The sequence below is a fragment of the Temnothorax nylanderi genome, unplaced genomic scaffold, assembly GCF_030848795.1.
Source record: "Temnothorax nylanderi isolate EJ_2023f unplaced genomic scaffold, tnyl_v1.0 TNYL_tig0006_pilon, whole genome shotgun sequence".
Lineage (NCBI taxonomy): Eukaryota > Metazoa > Arthropoda > Insecta > Hymenoptera > Formicidae > Temnothorax > Temnothorax nylanderi.
Window position 1 is genome coordinate 1,683,201 of NW_027249068.1, and position 20,427 is coordinate 1,703,627.

The 20,427-nt window shown below is 43.2% G+C and overlaps 2 protein-coding genes across 3 annotated transcripts; one reads left to right on the plus strand and one right to left on the minus strand.

Moving 5' to 3' along the window:
* Positions 1-42: 42 nt before the first annotated feature.
* Ath (ATP-dependent RNA helicase DHX33) lies at positions 43-5,892 on the plus strand. Of its 2 annotated transcripts, XM_071716206.1 has the most exons (9): positions 43-566; positions 1,584-1,908; positions 2,299-2,591; positions 2,876-3,108; positions 3,422-3,772; positions 4,100-4,298; positions 4,538-4,814; positions 4,914-4,932; positions 5,388-5,508. In XM_071716206.1, the coding sequence occupies exons 1-8, from the start codon at positions 343-345 to the stop codon at positions 4,926-4,928; spliced, it is 1,917 nt and encodes a 638-aa protein (XP_071572307.1). In that variant the 5' UTR covers positions 43-342; the 3' UTR covers positions 4,929-4,932; positions 5,388-5,508. The 2 variants fall into 2 exon arrangements, with proteins under 2 accessions (XP_071572307.1, XP_071572298.1); XM_071716197.1 differs by lacking the exon at positions 4,914-4,932 and having other exon boundaries at positions 5,388-5,892.
* Positions 5,893-10,077: 4,185 nt separating this feature from the next.
* On the minus strand, positions 10,078-12,297 carry LOC139776959 (uncharacterized). The gene is made up of 2 exons (XM_071714044.1): positions 11,694-12,297; positions 10,078-11,374 (listed from the first exon to the last, which is right to left on the minus strand). Exons 1-2 carry the CDS (start codon positions 12,284-12,286, stop codon positions 10,126-10,128), a joined length of 1,842 nt encoding a protein of 613 aa, XP_071570145.1. The 5' UTR covers positions 12,287-12,297; the 3' UTR covers positions 10,078-10,125.
* Positions 12,298-20,427: the final 8,130 nt, after the last annotated feature.

The following is a 20,427-nucleotide window of genomic DNA, read 5'->3' on the forward strand; positions in this document are numbered from 1 at the left end:
TCTCCGGAAATACGTAACGCCAAGTGTTCTTTGTCCGCGTCGCACGCACCCATGTCCACGTCCGGTACGCAAAGAATTTCCAAGAACTCGGTATTTCGCGTAACCGGTGCACCGACCACCGACTCCGGAACGGGCGGCGTACGCCGCATACACGCCGAGAGGGCGTGCGGACCAGCGAGCACGGAACGGAACAGCTGTATGCAGCTGTAGTGAGCTGTATAGTGCTGTAGCGCGCAACACGTGCTCGGCTGTGCCGTGCCCGCAACCCGCGAGTGCCGCAAGTGGCACATACGCGTATACGCGCACGTACGTATCGGCACGCTCCGTGCGGTCCGCGACGAGATGAGGGTCCACGACGACGCGGATCCCAAGATTCCCAAGTACAACGCGATGGGGAAGTCGTCCAAGTTGGCCATGAAGCGGCCCGGCACCGTCGTGTTCCGCGAAAATTCCGCCAAGGTGCAGAAAACGAGCGAGGACAGCAGAGTCGGGAACGCGACGAACAGCGATCGAACGAACGTCGGCTGGCGGAGAAAATCATTGCCCGTTTATATCCTCCGTAAACGGTAAGTTTCTCGAGTGATTGAGAGATGTAACCCTTTACGCGATTATGCGCGACTAAAAAGGAAAAAGGGGCATGACGTCCGCGACGTTCGGCGTCGTGCACGCGGTGCATGGTGCATGGTGCATGGTGCATATACAGGATGTTTCAAAATGGAGACTCGTCACTCGCTGCTGATTGCAAATTAGCTAACGAGGATAATTTTCGTCACAACCGCACTTACTCGCGGTCGTTAAGGTAGAAAATACTGACGATTATTTTGTTTATTTAAATATATATTTTTAGATTATTTTTTTCTATTTTATAACATAATATCATTTAATAATCAAACTGTGTACGTGTTAAGTAATTATGTATGTATATAATAATAATTTAAGCGCATAAATAAATTTTAATCTAAAAATTGTTTCTAAAAATATATTTTATCCAAAAAATATATTTTATTTTTATTAGAAGAAGCTGATGCTATAATACATTGTATCACATATACATATGTGTATATATATATATATATATATATACATAAGTGATACATAGTAAATTTTTAACTTAATTTTTAATAAATATAAAATTTATTAAATATTTTGTTATGTAAGTAAAATAGATATATTATTTATCTATTTTACATATATTATATCACAACAATATTATATACGTTTATTACATTACACGAACATAAAATAGATATTATGCTTCATATATTGTATTACACAAATATTATATTACACAAGTAGAATAAATAATATAATTTATTATATTGTATATAATAGATATGTAAATAGAATTCATAATAATTGCCTAGCGTATATATGCATATTGTAGAAAATGTAGAATAAACATTTTGGCCCTAAAAGATCATCTTTAAAAAACAATGGGTATTTCATCAAATCGGCAATTACTTATTTAATATTACATATTCTTTACATATTCCTTATTTATATTATATGTTCTTTATGTAATATACTCTTTATATTATATATTCTTTATAGTTTATATAAACTTTTTGCTCGTGAATTTTCAGGCTGTTAGACGAGATACGCCGACACAGTACTCTCATCATAATAGGCGAGACCGGCAGCGGTAAAACCACGCAGATCCCACAACTGTTGCTCCAGGCCGGAATCGCCGGGTCGTCCGGCTGCATCGGCATCACGCAACCGCGTAGGATAGCGGCGGTCAGCGTGGCGCGCCGGGTCGCCCAGGAACAAGGGGTGAAACCAGGAAAATTGGTGGGCTACTGCGTCCGTTTCGAGGATTGCACTTCGTCGCAGACAAGGATCAAATATCTGACGGATGGCATGATGGTGCGAGAGGCGATGACTGACGAGATCCTGTCGGATTACTCGGTATACTATCGTCATATTATTATTACAATTGTTGTATTAAACGACGCAGTCATTGGAGGAGCAAGACTATATTTGAAATTAATAATAAATAATGAAATTAATTTTAAATGATAAACTTGCATCGTAACGAAAGATATTATTACAATATTATTTATTAATTTTATGCAAAATATGTTCTGGAATCAGTCTATTTTAAATTAAATTCAGTTCTTGTAAATTAGATGCTTTAACATTTTAACAAACAGTAAAAGGCTTTTCCGTTAAGTTATTATTATATTTAAAACCGGCAGTAATCTTCCTGAAAACTAGAGAATCTCTCTAAACATTCCCCTTTGCTACTTATCTGACTGCCTACCCGATTATTGCATGAGTTTTATAACTTTGCAACAGGTGGTGATACTCGACGAAGCTCATGAGCGATCCGTGCAGACCGACGTTCTGTTCGGGGTGACGAGACGAGCGCAGAATTTGCGAAAGTTAAAGAATCTGCCGCCCTTGAAACTTTTGATTATGTCAGCCACGATGGACCCCACTAAGTTCAAGGAGTATTTCCAGGCACCAGCACTGTACTTGGAGGGCCGTCAGCATCCCTTGAGGATTTTTCACGCGGTGTCCTCGCAACAGGATTATGCATTCGCCGCACTAGCTACGGCGTTTCAAATTCACCGCGAGACTCCCCCAAAGTAAGAACGGCACGAAATTCTAAAACGGAATATAAACTACGTGTTCTACGACGAATATAGGAATAAATTATGTTCTAGTATGTTAAAGAATTTATTGTTTTCGAAATGGATTGCAATTTCATCACATACTCCTTCAAAGACCTCAAATCAATCTCTTATAAACCGAGATACACGTGAGATGAAGGTCGTCAAACCCGAAACCTATCGACCCATGAATCGGTCGTTCTGTCATAGCCATACATTTCAATTATGTTCTAGTAATCGTTTGATTTTTTATTTTCTAGTGAGGATATTCTCATCTTTTTGACCGGCCAAGAAGAAATAGAGGCGGCTGCAGTGGCCGCCCGAAATATAGCTAAACAACTAGATGAAGAAGAATATCCGCCTCTGAAAGTCTTTCCCTTATACGCGTCACTGCCCACTCACCAACAGTTAGAGGCCTTCAAACCTTCGGCACCGGGAATGCGGAAATTAATACTATCGACAAACGTCGCCGAGACGTCCGTCACGATTGGCGGTGCATATACACCTTTACTATCTCTTTTCCGTTACTTAATTTTCTAAATAAAAAATAGGGCTAAATAAATATTTTTATTAGCGCTAAGGTTTTTTTTACATCAGATAATTATAAAGGTAAGACAAGATGTAAAGGAAGTTTATTTTTAAAATCTTTTTATGGAGTTTTTCCAACGCGATAATAAACGATATTATTAATTATGTTATTTTCAACGTCGCGCTTATTTCAGCATTAATTACATAGCGCTCGCTGTTTTCGAATTCACAATCGTTTAAAATCTGATCTGAAAATTTAATAACGACGTTACACATAGGAATTCGTCACGTGATCGATACCGGTGTCGTCAAAGCAAGGACACATCATCCAACGACGGGGTTGGACGTATTAAGGGTCGAGAAAGTCTCACAGGCACAGGCTTGGCAAAGGGCGGGTAGGGCCGCTCGCGAAGCACCGGGCAAATGTTATAGAGTTTACACACGAGAGGAATTCGAGAAGATGAAGGACATGCCGATACCAGAAATTCAAAGGTGCTCTCTCGCGGGAGTCGCTCTGCAACTACTCGCTATCGGCGTTGACATCACCACCTTCGATTTCATGGACAAACCACCCAAAGAGGGTGTAGACGTGGCTGTGAGCTGTTTAGAAAAGCTGGGCGCAGTTAAAGGTAACGAACGCTAATCTGTTTATTTACAAATGAAAACATTTTCTTCAATATGTTCGTTTAAAAAAAATTAGAATTTTACTTAGACATAACAGTGCTCATTAAATTATGCTTATTAAATTTCTTATTAATTTTTGTTTATGCAATTTTTAAAATAAAAGTTTCCTTATTTAGTACTTAAACAGATAGTGATAGATTTTTTTCATATTGAGATTCAGACGCGATGAAAGAAAATAATTGCGGCTGTTTACTGTTTTTATTTCATAATATCATGCGCGAGTAACGGGAGAATTTCAAGACAATAAATTCTTATTTAATCCCTCTTAAAAGGATCTCCACCGCAGCTGACTACGCTCGGCCGAACGATGTCACTATTCCCGTTAGACCCTCGATTTACCAAAGTGATCCTCGCGTCGGTGGAACACAGGTGTCTGGAGGAAGCACTGACGGTTATCGCTTTATTATCGGGCGAATCGATTTTCATGGACCCACCCACGAAGAGAGAACAGGCTTACAATGCACGCTCGCGGTACGGCTCTTGCTTGCAATCTATTTATCGTCTTAAAGTACTGATTGTGAGTATAAGGATGAGTAGAAAGAGATCAAGATAATTTTATCTTCGTGCAGATTTTTGAACATTTTACGAACATTTTTATTACGGAGAGCACTGTATCCACGATAGAGTGTATTTTTCATCACGGTTCGCGACTGGCTAAGTAAGTTATTATTTAATAGCTACCCGAGTAACTCTCATCGGGGTGGTTTCAGATTTGCTTCGCCTGAGGGGGATCACGTAACGTTATTGAATGTGTTCCGGGCATACCAAAATGTTACGCAGAAGAAGGCGTGGTGCCACGATAACTTCTTGCACCATCGAAATCTGGAGTATGGGTCGGAAGTGAGGCAACAGCTTGCGGCGTTGGCGGAACGTGCGAATTTGGAGAGGGCGAGCTGCGGAACGAATACGAAGCAACTCAGGAAAGCTTTCCTCGAGGGATTATACGAGAACCTCGCCGAGCTGCAGAGGGACCAGACGTATGTCACGGTAAGTAAATGTACTCTCTCACTATATTATTTCGATATTATTATATTCTTCTTACTGTCAATTTCCTAGTATTCAATAAAATATTCTTTCTTTTGCCAGCTAACTTTATTATGAAACAGTACGTAAAAATGTAATTATAAAAATCTTTCAAACATTGATCTACATGAATTGTGGAATTTTCGTTGATTAAGACTAAACTATTATTTTTAACGAAATACAATATGTTATAGTTTTATAAACAAGTATTTTTAATCACACTGATGTCTTGAAACTTTTATACTTTAATTATTTCTCTTTATGTCATTTTAGCGAACTTTAATCAGCAGATTAAAACGATTGATTATTCTTTTCTCTTTCATTTTATTTACAATATTTATTTTGTGTCGTTTGAATAATAAGGATTTGAGAGGCACAGTCATGGAGAGATATGCGCGGAATACATCACAAATAATTTCACATCATTCTTATCTTGATATTTCCCTTTGTTGTTTGTATCTCTGCCTTGCTTGAGTTTCCTATATCAGCAAACAAGCGAAGAGAATCTCAAGTAATCGTATTACACGTACGGCATAGGTATACTCGAAACAGCCGGTAACCATACACCCTTCCTCGACGTTGCACGGTACGAAGCCGCCGTTACTGCTATTCACGGAGGTCGTAGCCACCGGAAGATGTTACCTTCGCGGTCTGTCTGCCATCGATCCGGCGTGGTTGACGCAGAAGAACATCGGCCCTGGGAAACGCGACTGACGCGATTTTTTATCCTACGACGTATTTATACAGAGCTTATTTTTGTTGACGTGAGGTGGAACAATTGAGGCCACTGAGTAACGGAGGAGACGCAATGATTTTTTTTCGAGTAATGAAATCGATAAGTAATAGAGAAACGGCATAATTGTAAGAAAGATTAATGTGTCGTGTTCTTTACCCGTACACTTATTCAGCGGTATCAATTGCGCCACTGGGCCCTCTTTCATATGGGTACAATTTTGTTGTAGATATATGATCAAGAGGAACCATTTTTTCTACTACTTGTACACTTTAAGCTGTTATTAAATTTAGTTAATATAAATTTTAATCATCGAGTATATTGCGTTTTGCATATTGGATCGCGACTCCTTCTACATGCGCCTTCACGCATATCCTCACTCAAATATATTTACCAGCTCCATTTTCCCAATTCAATGCAGGACAAATACTCCTTGAGTAACAATATCCAATATTCCTTACAATTTATATTAGACATTTGATTAATCCGTACTCAATGTTTAATCTTACTTCACCCTTGCTTCTTCATCCTTTTTACTTTTTAACTTTTTATTTGTACATAACAGTTTGTTCTCGCAAAGCAGGAGCCGAACGAGTTTAGTTAAACATTTATGGCCGTTACGGTAAATTGAACGAATCGCGCATCGGCGACTTGGCTAGCAAGTTTGGTCAATTTTACGGTCTACGGGGTCGCCACGGAAGAAATCCGGCGGAGTATCTTCATCTGGAGATTTCAGGGGACTTAACCGGAGCCCGCGCGGTTAATGCTCGTTGATAGTAAGTACCACGAAACGATTTAACCACGAAACGAAGTTTCGCGCGGCAAAATAGCAAGTAAATTTGGCCGCGGATGTTACGAGGGCATGTTACGCTCATAGCTGCGCACTTACCCGGCACTTAACGCGCTCTGTTCTGCATATCGGATAATTATGGCCTGAGCGGGAGAGAGTATTGAATTTGCTCGGGCTAATCGCCTCGAGCGAGTCGAGGACGAAGAAAGTGCGGCTCGACGTCTCGCAGCCACGGATTTTCCGTCAAACTGAAATTTTAATGCTCATACATTCCGCAACTTCCAACTACCTCGTTATTTTATTGCATATCCTGGCAATGTTAGCAGAATGAGTCTTACTTATTATGAATGTTAAATTGTTTCTGCGTAATATGAAATGTAAATGCATGAAAATGCATTCTAATGTTTTCGTAAATACCAGGCGCAAATTAAATATTACAATTTGACAAGTTTCCTGAAGATACGTGGGCTCTATGATTATATTTTGTTTTAATTGTAACACACACGAGTAAAGCAATCAATTGCCGTTTAATATTATATATCCATTATTCGTGTGGAAAGTGTTACGTGCGCACACATGTGGGAAACAAGAAACTTCCAAAATAGTCGTTTTAATAATGACGCAAACAGTTGTACAGTTTAACATTAAATATCCATCATTTGTACGGGAAGTATTCCACGCGCGCCTGAAAAGTTTCCGTTGCAGGACCCTAATTATCTCTTTTCGGATAAAGGTCATTTTTATCTGACGTATATGACTCGTGTCCAAGTCCTCCGAATGTATTATTTATAGTTCTGTATACAGCCACGCGGAGCTATCCTCAGGTTGATCGATTTAGCGGCGGCTGGATATGTTACTGTATCCCCGATACACAGAGGAGATCCGATATAGGATTAAATCGTCACGGAGTTAGTTATATGACGTGGAGGATATTCGCTTGTCGAGGTAGGATCGAATTGTATCTCTTTTCTCGGTCTCTCATCCTTCCCGCTTGCAACAGACTCGCAAATAGCTGTGTCTCTCTCTCCTCTCTCTTCTCTCTCTCCCTCTTCTCCTTACTTCCTTGGGAAAATCGTAGGTATTCGGCGATGTCGCCCAAGATGATGATGATGATGATGATACTAACGGACTTCTCGTCGACTCGAGATTTCACAGCCCTTATCGCGCTTTCCAACGTCCCAGAACCCCTACTGCGTAATGGTGATCTTCAATATCCCATGCTCTTCAACGGTCTCCTTTCCGCAGGCGGGGGAGACGAGTAAAATTTATTCGATTACAGGAGAGGAGGAGTCCGTGTTTCGACACTGGTATGCTCATAATTCGGACTTGGGTAATACGAATGCGGCGGTGGTACGTAGGTACGCCCCCCCGGGGTACAAATAAAGTGAGGGCTTTAATCTGGAATGCTTGAGAGTTTGGAGAGCACTTTGCGAGCGTTTCATCCCGTCCGTAACCCACGTATATATCTAATTTCGTTTCTGAAAACGCCATTATGGATTTCTCAATATGAAAGTAATTATCCGCTGCGCGAAGATTTGAAAGTTCACGAGGGCGGAGGCAACTGTATCGAGTAGTCGCTATTAGACGAATATAATCCTCATTAAATTCACGTTTACGCGGACAAGCGTAATTACAAGCTTCTTGACACCGAACACATTACGTAATTTCGATATTCTCGCGCGATTAATATAAAAGGCGTTCCATTTTTTTTTTCTTGCAAGTCAAGACGCGTCAGAAACCCCCTGGGACGCGAAAGAGAAGAGAATCTTTTATTTCTGTTATCCCGGCCCCTAGGAGGGATCCCTATCCACTTGTGCCGAGGGTGGCCACTGCAGGCCCGCGGACGGCTCGGCGTGATTAAGAATTAAATATTAATGAGCGCGCCGACTCGGCGGCCGTATCGCGCTTTCTTCGGGGATTCACTCCCGTTGATAGGGCACTCTCGTTATGAATAGAGCGACGTGGAATCGCGCGAGATACTGGATAAGCACGCTGAAAGCGCACGGACGAAAATAGGCTTCCGTCGACGGCTTCGAAAAAGCGTCGAGTTTTCTCTCTTTCCCTCTCTTTTGCCTGATGTTCTTGTAATCCAGAGCAGTCTCCTTCTTAACGTAAAGACGATCCTTTGTGAGGATGCTTAAGAGACTTCTTAATAATGAATTTCTCTATGAATGATCTGACCCGTCGCGTGTCACAAAGCGCGACGCGTGACGAGTTGGATAGTCCAGCTCATCCGCGGAAACACACCCCAGTCACGGTTTTTTTCTCCTTTCTTTTTTATCAAGCATCCGCCCGTCAACCGATCCCCGTACATCCGCCAGCGCGTTAACGCGAAGGAATGAAAGAACGCGCGATTCTCGCGTATTTCGGTCACCTACATAATTAACCGGCCCCATTTTGTCGCGCCTTTTATATCCGCATCCACGCTTTTCACACACTTTTCTTTACGACCGCCCACGCGGTTACCTCGTGATTGATCTACCCCCGTTCCTGTTTACAGTACTTTAACCCTTCCGCAAGCGCGACTCTCTCTGTCTATTGCGAAAACACTATCGGAAGAGATCTGAATAATTTAAGAGTTTACGTTTCTCTATATCTATTAATAGCTTTGTTTACTTTCAAAGTAAGTACGTTTCTCCATTGAAAAATTCCGATACCACATTCGCCTTGATTAACGTTGCAAACAAGAAAGAGGTATATTCGTATAATAATAATAATAATAAATCCAGATTTCTAGTTTTCGTTTTTCGTTACTGTCGTGGCGGACGTATTTGATGTAGCTTTTCGCTCCTGGAAGCCTCATTCGCGGCACTTTGACCTCGTTGTCGATCACATCGCTGTTATAACATAACTGACATAATATTCGATGTATTAGCCACGGCACGATCACGAAGAGAGGAGAGGACTTTGAGCGGAGAAAGACAACGATAGCAACAGGTGGCATCAAAAATTCATTCGTGATGGGCCTCCGTCAACAGGGGACATCTGTTTCTGGGGATCACTCGACCTTCTTAATTACGATTCCGGAAAGTAATTAGCGTCCGCGATGTCACAGGTGTGTCATTAGGATAATGCAGGATGTATCGCAGAATCCGCACGTGAGATAAATAATGTATCATTGTAGATTAAAGAGCGCCCGTGTAAAAATGTTTCGAGGTAGAACGTCTTCCCGGATTAGCCCTGAAACTAATCGAGAGCTCCTCTTTAATAATGGCAATAAACAGTTTTTATCCAAAGTATAAAATTTCCAATAATTTAATTTGCGTCTCTCGAATTTTTATTTATCCTCGCACACACGTATAAAGTTGTAAATCCTTTATTGATATAAAGGATATACAAATTTATACGTGTGTGCGAGGATGAACAAAAATTCGAGATACGCAAATTAAATTATTGGAAATTTTATACTTTGGATAAAAACTGTTTATTGCCATGCTAACGTTTTAACCCACGCAAAAAATGTAAATATAAAGCATTTCATTGCGGTACAAAACGAAATCTTTATTAATTCAATATACAAATAATAAAAATTTCGTAGGCGATGAGCAAAAATATTTCAATAAGCAAATCGTCAGACGAAACAGTCCTACTTCGCAGAGATAAACATTTTTCACATCAACATTACACTACAACATCGTGGATTTTTCTCTTTATAGAATCATCAAAAGATCTCTTTATTGTTTAAAATGAGTGGAGTACTCGAAGATTTGAAAAGGAATAGCTTGAAATTTTTCGGGTTTTTTAATCTAATTTTACACATCTATAAAATCTGTCAAAGCGTGTTCTGCTCCCGCTTCTATCCATTTAATAAATTTCTTCGATACGTATTCCTTTGTGCAGAGAAGAGCCGTATTTGCTTGCACGACATCCATGATCAGTCGGCCCATTTCAATGAACAGTCCCAATGTCCTGAAAACAGCGATAATAAACGTATGCATAGTAGATTCCTGGTCAAGAGATAATTCATTTGGATCTCGAGAAGTTCGCAAGGCGATTAGCTTTGAGTGTTGAGCGGACTGGTTTGCCGAGCCCTCGTAATCTCCGATAAATCGTCTATCGTTAGATAACGAAGGTACGCTCCTCGCGGTTCGAACGAGGTCGTCGTCCTGTCTCGATTTCCGCGGGATTGTCGGATCGGGGGGAAAGCTATGATTTTCGTGAAGCGCTTGTCGGTGCGATCGTCTGAATTCCGACAAAAAGGACGGATGTATTGCTGTCGAAACGTCCCTTCCGTCCCTCGAGCTCTCCTCTTCCCTCGGTCGCTGAGAGTCTCGCTTCTTCGTGTCGCTTCCGCTGACCGTTTTGAATTGCATGAACGCGTTCCTTTCAACAGCCTTTCCTCCACTTCCTGGAGATTCGAGAAACGATCGCTCGGCAACGGCTCTTCCGCCGTGAGGCGATAAAAGCGAATCGCGAGATAATTCCTCGGGCTTCCGACGGAACGTTTTCGAATTTATCGTCGGATTGCACGATGAATTTCCCTCGGAATCCATCAACTTTACGACACTCATACGAGGATGCTCGGCGCTCGCGTTTACTCGGCGGAACTGCGAGCGCGACGGCGTCGAGGAACTTCCGTCGTTGTTCAAAGGGTCTCGGGGTCCTGCGGGATCGTCCTCGATTTCGTGATCTTCCCGCGACGCCCAGGGATCAGATAGCATCTCGTCTACTCTCAAATTTCTTTTTTGCGACGACGAGGACGATCGAAAGGGAAACCGCTGGCCGCCGGGCGATCCTCCACGGATAACTTTGAGTGAAAATGAACGCGACGCGAGAGCGTCCTCGGCGATGGAGTCACGATGGCTCGTCAGCGGACGTAAAACTTTACGACGCGAATCCTCCTCCCCAAGATCCGTCGATCCGAAATCGACTTTGTCATCGTACCTGAGTTTAGGCGTCGGATTAACGGCGTGCGAACCGGTCCCGCGGGATGAAGACTCGTGACCGTCCTCTCCTAGAGCCCTCCGCAAAAGTTCCGCCACGATCGAGAGCAGTCGCTGTCTAAAATTTTTGCACGTGTGTCATTTTGCGGCTAAAAGGATCGAACTAACGCGGTAATATCACATCTTCGGCTTAACGTCTGGGGGCGAAAGGTAAAATTTATACGACGGAGCGCATTATAGCGGCGAAAAAATATTAAACGTAAGTTCTCCTTGCGCTCACGCTACCAGAATTATTTAGAGAAACGTATGATTTGTGGATTGCGTGCTGTAAAGGGAAGCTTGCAAAAAACTTTTAAAATTAATCTTTATCGCGGCGAGCTACATAATACTGGAAAATATTAACAAGAATTTTATTTACGAAAGAGATATATTTTTACCTTTTCTTCGCGTAATCCACCGTCGACGCAATTCTTTCCTTTTCATCAATTTCATTATTCCGTTCCGTATAATTACTCGATACAGCTCGTGAAACTCGCCCGATTTTATTCATCGTCCATCTCTTTCGCCTTTGAATTGTCTTCGATCGCGAAGCGACTCGTTTCACTCGATGTTCGTCAGGATCGTTTATGGACTTGGAAGTAGTAGATTGCAACCGTTGCTCTCGTGGATGTTCTCCTTCCTGCGTCTCTCCGAACGGCGTCACCGCATTTTTGACCGTTACGTTTTGCGGAAATAGACCTTCCTGGCTTCTCGTCGTCCCGACGATCGTGTCGGAATAATTCCACGTCGCGGCGGGCGACGGCACGGATACATTTGTCTGCAATCCGCTGTTTGCTTGGAGATTCTTGAACAAATACTCCGCCCAGCAGTAACCGAGAGTCATCTCCTCGTTGTATGCCTTGTATATTTCCCACCAATATCGAAAAGTTTGTCGCAACGACAGATCGAAACCCGTCCTCTGTCCGCCCTCCGCTGATCCTGATATCAACGAGAGCAGCAGAGCGGAAAGTATCGGAATCGTGGGCGACATCGATTCGCGTCACCGTGTTCCTGGAGAGGACAGAAATGGATACGAACGATCATCTTTTCGGACGTGCGCATAAATCGGTTGAATCCTGTCAGAGCGGAAAGATCGGCACGCCTCATATCTCCGAGGCAGCCTGGAGAGTTGGCGATTTATTTGGAAAAATCGTTCCCGTCTCTCTTTTACGCGGGGGGAAAAGTAAAAATTGAAATATTCGGGCTGACAGGAGGGCGGGAATTAACGTTCCGCGATTCGCAAAGTTTAAATTAGCTTTGAACACGACGTCGCACGAATTCATGTTAAATTGCTAAAAAAAAATTCGGTCTTTTACATTCGTTTAAACATTTATAAAAATTTTGCAAAAATATGATTATTACTTACATAAAGATGAAAGCTCTGTGAATAAATGAAAGCGGGAACGCGGAATCGGTCTTTTGCGCAGGATTAAAAGGAATGTAAAAGTACCTGGTGCGTCTCGTATTAAACTGTCATCACTGATGCTCATTGATATCTCGAACTGAGAACGCGTTCCCTTGCCACGGCACCGTGACGTGATATTCAAAGTTATCGGCGATAACGAGCGAGGGCGATCGGGGAAAAAAAATACGCTCGGATATATGATCGCGCCGGTTGTATAACGAGTAAACGCGCGCGCGAGTTTATGAAACAAAATTTAACAAAAAAAAAAAAAGGAAAAAATTGCTGTAATCGGATTCGTTGAATCGCGCTCGTGAAAAAATGGCCCCTGAATGTTTACCCAGGATGGAGGAAGATTTTCTCCTGGTAACACGAAGCGGCAGACTGACTGACTTTTACGATAGGGACTCCATTATATCCGCCGTCACAATTAACGCTGGCGCCGAAAGTGCGTAAAATGCATAACTCGCCTCGTAGAATCCGTGCCCCGCTCGCTCTCCCCTTCGTCCCTTTCGTATATCTTCCTTCGTTTTTTTGGTTGTTTTTCCCTCCCCGTCGATGCAGCCGATGCAGGTAGTTACACGCGGAGCTAACGGTACCAATCACCTCGCGGTAGAAACAAGAATGACGGCGAGGAGTAGGTTGCATTCCTAACATTATTCCTCGAATAATCTTAACGTGGTTCGTTTCGAGTGGAATTCTGGGATTACCTGACAGCGGGAGCGATTTACAAGAGTCGTTTGCTGGAGGAGATGCGAACTGACGTGCGTTCGCGAAAAAAATGAAGGCGTCATATCCTTCCTATCGTCTTGGGAAAGCGGAAATAGGAGCGGTAGAACGTGTATTGTCAGCGAACACGCACTCGGGCGGGAGGAGCAATAAAAAGAGATATTATAAGCCGTGTACGCGGCGACAATTATCGCGGTTTAATTGAAAGAGTTTAAGCGAGAATAAGCTGGGAACTTTGTAAACTTTGCCCCCCCGAGATATTTACGAAACGTGTTGTGGAAGACCGGTCGCGGCAACACGGTCCGTCGTATTAAGAATAAATAATTGCCGATCTTTTTAAGGAAAATATATTACTAGCAGAAAAGTAGAGACAGAGAATAATTGTCTCATATTTACAGAGAATATTTCTCTCATTTTACATTATGAAACAAGCATTTTTGTCAATAAATAAAAAATAACAGCAACACAGTTTGCGAAATTAATATAAGAGGATCAAACATGTGTGTGTTCGTGAACATTGTAGGGATTTGTTTAATGCAGATATAATTCCGGCTGTACTTTGGTGTTTGGAAGAAATAAAACGAGCGATAAAAAGCAGCCTACGGTTATACTTTAAGACCGGATCATTGCGTGTGCTTTAATGGAGCTGAGTAATCCTTTGCTTCAGCTACACTTGCCCAAGTAACCAATTAACGAATTACCGGATCTTTATCTGCCAGCCGTTCACCGTTTTATTTGCCCGTTTGTTGTTTTATTCGCCGTGAAATAAGGGCATTCGTACGTCTGTCGCTAATTAACAGCGAAAGCGATTTTGCAGCCACGCTTCTTTTCTCTCTTCTTCAGGATTTATGATACCGTGAACCCCGCCTTTTACAACTCAACAATGAATGAATTAAAGTCTTTGAATCTCAAAGAGTGCAAGCAACACATTATCTTATATTCTTATTTAACCCATTAGTTTATTCATCATCCTCGTTGTGAAATTTTATCATTGTGTTTCTACATGTACGCGATCATATAGAGAAACTAGAACGATTCAGAAGGTCTTGCTACAAAAAAAAAAGAGGAACAGAATTATCTCGCAGTATATTTACTAATAAAAAAAAGCAGAGATTTATAAAACTTCATAAATTTAAAGCGGAGGCCGGGCCGCGCGCGCGATAACTCGTCCGTGAGTGCGCGAAGGGGTTAAATTACACATTTCTCATCCCGCGTCTCCTTTTTGCTCCTTTTCGCCGCGCCTTTTCCCACTTATCCTCGTCGCTTGGTTGTTTTTCTCCGCCCCAGTTTTCCGCTGTACGTACGTAACAGAAAATCCGGCGAAGGAGGAGGGGTAAAAAAGCAGTGCTGAGCGCATGGATGATCCACGTAACCGCACTCTCTGCCGTCCGGGAGATCCTAGATCCCCTTAACCCCTCGAAACACGACGAGAAAGCGATAGCTGCCGTCTCTCCATTTCGCCGTCTACCTTCCCGCTCCTCTTTCTTGGTCGTCCTCTCTCTCCCGCTCCCCTCTTTCTCTCCTCGTCGTCCTTTCTGTCCCGTGCCTTCCGTTTACTGCCTGCCTACCTCCGTAGCACTCCACTTTGTCTTGCGCTCGACAGTTACATCGACACCCACTCGTCCAGGGTAAGTCTGACCGGCAATTCACGCTGGAGTGGTGCACGGATATGGGCGACGGCGGCGGCAGCGGCGGTGGTGTTGATAGCGGTGGTTCAGGGTGCTCTTCTGGAATGTCAATCGCACTTCCACGAGACGAGAATGGAATAATTGGAGCGACCCGGCTTTTCGCGACGACCGAGTCATTTTTTTTCTCCCCAGTTAGCGAGCGATTTTTTCCCCGCTACCGGGATGAGCGTCACGAGAACGATAATTGGAGGAGTTTTCGTTTTTTATACGATGCCTTGTTAACCGCCTTATTACGCGTATTAGAATCAATCCGGTTCTGATCCGTTCAACTTTTCTGAACGTGCACGCGTTGTGTTCAGAATATTTAAAAAGACAGCTTGCGGGATGCAAAATATTTAATTTTTATATTTATCCTCATATAATACGTAATTATTATTTGCATACTCTGCATAAAAGTAAACAAAGCAAAATCGCCTGAAAGTTTTTCGACCCTAAATGTGTTGTTGGTAGCCCGTGGCAACTTTCAGCAGTCGAGTATTAAGATTAAAGTTTTTAGATTCTTCACCGTGTTACAAAGGAGGTACATAAATCAGCTCTTAAGTTTTAACTAAATGACAAGCAGAGATCCGAGAAGCAACATCCAGGAAGGGAGTAAAAAACGATGTTACGTCAGCGAAGTCGCTAAGCTGCTTTCTTGCTCGGTACTTTCGTATCGTCGATCGCATTTGCCTCAATTTGCCATTATGCCATTGTTCCCGGGAGCTCGCGATTAGAGAAACGCGTTGGATTACAAATATCGAGGAGGAGGGGGGGGGGCGGGGGGGTAAGGGGACGAGATTGGATTTTTGATCGTATCTGTCGAAGAAAATCTGACATAGCGATATTTGAGGGCCGTCACTAAAAGCGAAACGGATTCCGGGGTATATGGCATTTGATAAACTGGAGTGCGCAAGATATCTCTGATAATGAAATCTCTCTCGTGCCGCGCCTCGCCGCCGTATCGGCATTTTCTGACAGCGCTCAAAAATCCTGACAAAATCGGACGCTAATGAAAGCTTCGTAGACGATATGAGCGACGAGCGAAAAAAAATGTCAAATAAAAAAAGATTGAAAACACTTTTGAATTTTTTTGGAGTTGCGCTACCGCCGATTCCCATTTCGATTTCCGCACCTAAATGAGGGATTAACGAAGTTTGTTGCCTTTACGATCGTAGTCAACATTATTAACTTAGAAGTCCAAGTAGATTTTTTTTAAATTAAGGAATATTATTTTAAAATCTGTATTATAAATAAATTAAAAATTGCGACAACAAAAGATAGTTGAGCGGTAGAGTCCTATATTTTATTTTTTAACAATAAGAGAGAGTAATTAAAAATATAGAGTACGAATGGTTTCGGTATTTGTTTAGAAAGTTTGGCTGATTAAATTTAGCTGATGGGGTCGACTCGTTTGCATGAACCGCGTGAGGTATCAACGCCCGTTCTGTCTATGTGCAGAAAAGCTTATCAAAACTTGTTATTTAACTATTCCAGCGCCTCCATCGGTTTATATACACGCCGCCGTCTACGCAATTTTCCGTATTTCCATCAGATATATTTCCGGTTATTATTCTTTATGGTGTAACCTCGTTACGATATTGCGGTGCACTCGGGGCTATTCGTTACGGCGAACGTACGGTTTCGTTATTGTATCTCTCTCTCTCTCTCTCTCTCTCTCTCTCTCTCTCTCTCTCTCTCTCTCTCTCTCTCTCTCTCTCTCTCTCTCTCTCTCTCTCTCTCTCTCGCAGCGCGGGTTTTATCCTAAAACAGCTGTCACTCCCAGATACTCCAGAAATGACGACCATCTTCGTTCCACGAGCCGCGCGACAGTCGCGTCCCGGAGATGAATTTTATTGCGCGCGGATGCAGCTTCTCGCGAATCGCTGCTTGAAATCCTTAACTGCTAACGATCTATTACGAGGCGCGGTAATTGTTGCGGTCTACAGGCAATCTCCGGTGAAGAGGAAATTCTCTTCTTCGAGGGAATAACAATATTTATCTATACTTGTTCATTATTTTGAATTATTAGCCCAGTCAATAGGTACTTTTACCTTCCATGAAATCCAGGAGTATTGAATTTTTGCAGGGTCGTGTAGTTGGGGGTCCTAAATAATTTCCTGAATTTTCGACCTTGGCGACCCGCCGCTCGCGCCGCCATATTGGAAAAATGGTGCCAAAAAACGGTTTTTTCGCACTATCTCGTCTCCGGTTGGTCCTACGTCAAAAATAGTTATTTTCAATATTAAAGAGGAGAAAATTCTTTACAACTTTTGTTGGAAACTTTTTTCTGTAGGTTCAATAGTTTTCGACTTACAGCGGCGTAAAGACAATATTAGGACCCCCAACTACACGATCCTGCAAAAATTCAAAACTTCTGGATTTCATGCAAGATAACCGCCTTTTTTTTATCTCTATTGACTGGTCTATATTGTCACGCCTCGAATGTATCGAATATATCGTCACACGTGCACACATACGCATAGATAGATAATTAATAGACGCGACGTGGTGCGCTTTAAAATGTTGGAATTTTATTCGAAAATTCACGAGAGAGCTGCGCGGATGACGTTTTAACAATTGTTTTAATAATAATTAGCTGCAGCAGGCAGGCGCGCACGACGTAATTTGCAGCGAGCAAAGGCTTTTGTCCCTACCTCGTGCTCTTGACGCCCGCTACAACGGCGTGTCTTCTTATTTTTGCACGATATTAGCGCATTCACGCGTTTACGCGAAAACGTCGCGCGCGCGTAATATTTTACGTCCAAGTATCGGATTAACGTAATATCGGATTAACGTAGGCGAATGCACCGGCGCGGCGCGGCGCGACGCCGCGCGGTATAATCGCATTTTGCGAAAGTTGCCGCGCGAAAAGGCGTCGTTGTAACGAGGATCCGTTCTGAGGCCGCGCATTTTAAGACTTTACTTTGTCCCGTCGCGGATAAAAGCCTGGGAGTCGAGTTGGAAATTCGATTCATTAATCTGACCGCCGCGAAACGACCGCGAAATCGATCGAGAACGCCGCCGCCGCGGAAATTGGGACGGCCGTCGGCAGAGGAGGAGGAGGAAGAAGGTGGGAAAAAAAAGGAGAAAAAACAGAAAGAGAGAGGAACCTTCCTCTCTCGCGACTTTATTCCACCTAACTTTGCCCTGCCGGTTTACGACTCCCTGAATACAGCCGGCTAATTAACGGCGCTTCCTTAGCGCGGCGAGCTGGGAGTAGCCAATTTCATTTCCGTTTCTCCCTCGGTTTTATTTTTCCCCCTCGGTTAAGCGGTCTCGCTCCCGTAATTCAGGGTTACCGCGCGAATGTCTCTGCCGTATCCTGGTGCTACCCTCCCGCGCTGCGCTGCACCCCCTCGTCCTCGAGAAAATTCATGCACTTTTCAATTTCGCCGAGCCGCCTGGACTTACGTTTCGCGAAAGGATCTCGGTCCTCTTTATCTTTTTTTAGGGGGAGACCTCCCTCTGTTACGTCGTGTTTCCTGCAAAACTATTAATCTACTGGGCGCATCGTAAATTTCGCTATTCATTGTCGGAGCTTTTTATAAGTTCCTGTGTGATCGCTAATACCGCAATTTGTCCGCTGTACCGGATTCGCGAATTGAATGGAGGCCGATTCCGTCTCTTGATTTGATTCAATTATATTCGCCGCTAGACGCGCGGCGCGCGGATGTACCAGCGTTCATTAACGCAACAAACACAACCCTTCAATGTACATTAATCAAACATGTATCGGCCGGCGTATTGTGTTACTTTTCGACGATCCTGAATTATTCTTCAATTAGCTCGCGGGAATTAATTCTCGAAATGAAGACCGCCCGGACGTTTTACAAATGCCGCAAAATCTCAAGTGTCAAGCGGGATTCGCGCAAAAACGGTAATTTCCCGGCTTTGTCAGTGTCGGCTGCGGGCATTTCCAAACTTTGTCAATGTTGTCGTCTAACCGATCGTGTCCGTTGCGGCCGAAGCGACGGTTTTGCGCGGCGCGGGGGGAACGCGGGCCTGCAATTTAACGAGCTGGTTGAATTGATGTATTCTCAGCTCGGTTTTAATTAATCGGAGTGATGTTTCAATCGGGTGACAGGTAAATCATGGGCGAAGCGTTGGCGAGAGGAAGAAACAGAGAGAGAGAGAGAGAGAGAGAGAGGGAGAGAGAAAGAGAGAAAGAGAGAAATCGGACGAGGTGGCGCGAAAAAGCGAAAGAGAGGCGGAGAATAGAGGAAGTGTCCTGGCGTCCGTGTAGGCGAGTCTGACAGCCGTGGAGAGTATGAGGTTTCCCTCGTTAAGGGTCGTAAATAATGGCGATGGCGACGATAACGAGGCAATTTACCGGCACGCTCTTGCGCACGTTTTGGCTTCGACGTTCGTCCCCGGCTATTTGAATCTTTCGCGAGTTTGCGATCTTCACGCGTACGGCACACTCGCGTGGCGCGCGCGAGCGGATAGCGCGCACCGCGCTGGTGGATGAAGGACCTCGATCGATCGGCGAGTGAATTATAATAGCGGGACACGACGTACCGCTATTTTATCGCCCGCCCGAGACTGCGGAAATCAGAATAAAAATCCAATCGATGCGTTTCCGAAGTTTTTCGACAAATATGTACCCTGGTGTAAGAGACGTGAAATTCAAAAATTTTCTCCTCTTAGAATCGCGGAAAGTGTTATAACGAGAGACAGAGCGGGGTTTTGATCAGCGGAAATGAAATTTCGCCGCATATTGCTTCTCGATGATTTCGACGCGAGATAAAATATCGGAATGTGGAAATTTTTCGTTTTATATAGGGCTGCGAAAGTGCTGCAGTAAAATTCGAGCGGCGAGCTTGAATTTTATATTAAGCGTTTTCGTAAATCCTTAAGATCGCGAGCAGACAAGACGATTAGATATGAATTATTCCGGGCGTACGACCCGGATTCGGAGTCGGTCCTTTCGAAACGGGAAGACCTCAATTTTCCGGCTTCGATTATTCGAGTGTATGTGAATTTGTGGTTTTATAACAAATGTAACCGCGTTGCGAGGCCATATGGTCATGGTATACGGATATTTCGCTCGCTAATGGTTTGCCCGCTCGTTTATACTCCTTGGAGCGTAGCACCCAATTTCTCAGAAAGTGTAGAACAGATATGAACAATTTAAGTTTTAAAATGATTGAAGGTGTTGAGGAAAGAGTTCCAGGTGTTAACCCAGTGGAGAGAGATCCATGCAATATTAAACACCGCGAACTTGTACTTTCTTAAGTAGACTGGAAGCGCCATGTTTTAATGAAAAATTGATCCTCTCACTCTCATTAATATGACTATCGTCGAAATTAATTAAAGCGCAAAAAATCCGGGTTT

Bases quoted from the DNA above. Each gene is read 5' to 3' on its own strand.
- Ath (XM_071716197.1), top strand. From the start codon at position 343: ATGAGGGTCCACGACGACGCGGATCCCAAGATTCCCAAGTACAACGCG. The intron at 3,109-3,421 runs GTGCATATACAC...CGTTACACATAG, and splicing joins GACGTCCGTCACGATTGGCG to GAATTCGTCACGTGATCGAT. The intron at 3,773-4,099 runs GTAACGAACGCT...CCCTCTTAAAAG, and splicing joins AAAGCTGGGCGCAGTTAAAG to GATCTCCACCGCAGCTGACT.
- LOC139776959 (XM_071714044.1), bottom strand. From the start codon at position 12,286: ATGTCGCCCACGATTCCGATACTTTCCGCTCTGCTGCTCTCGTTGATA. The intron at 11,375-11,693 runs GTAAAAATATAT...CAAAAATTTTAG, and splicing joins GTGGATTACGCGAAGAAAAG to ACAGCGACTGCTCTCGATCG.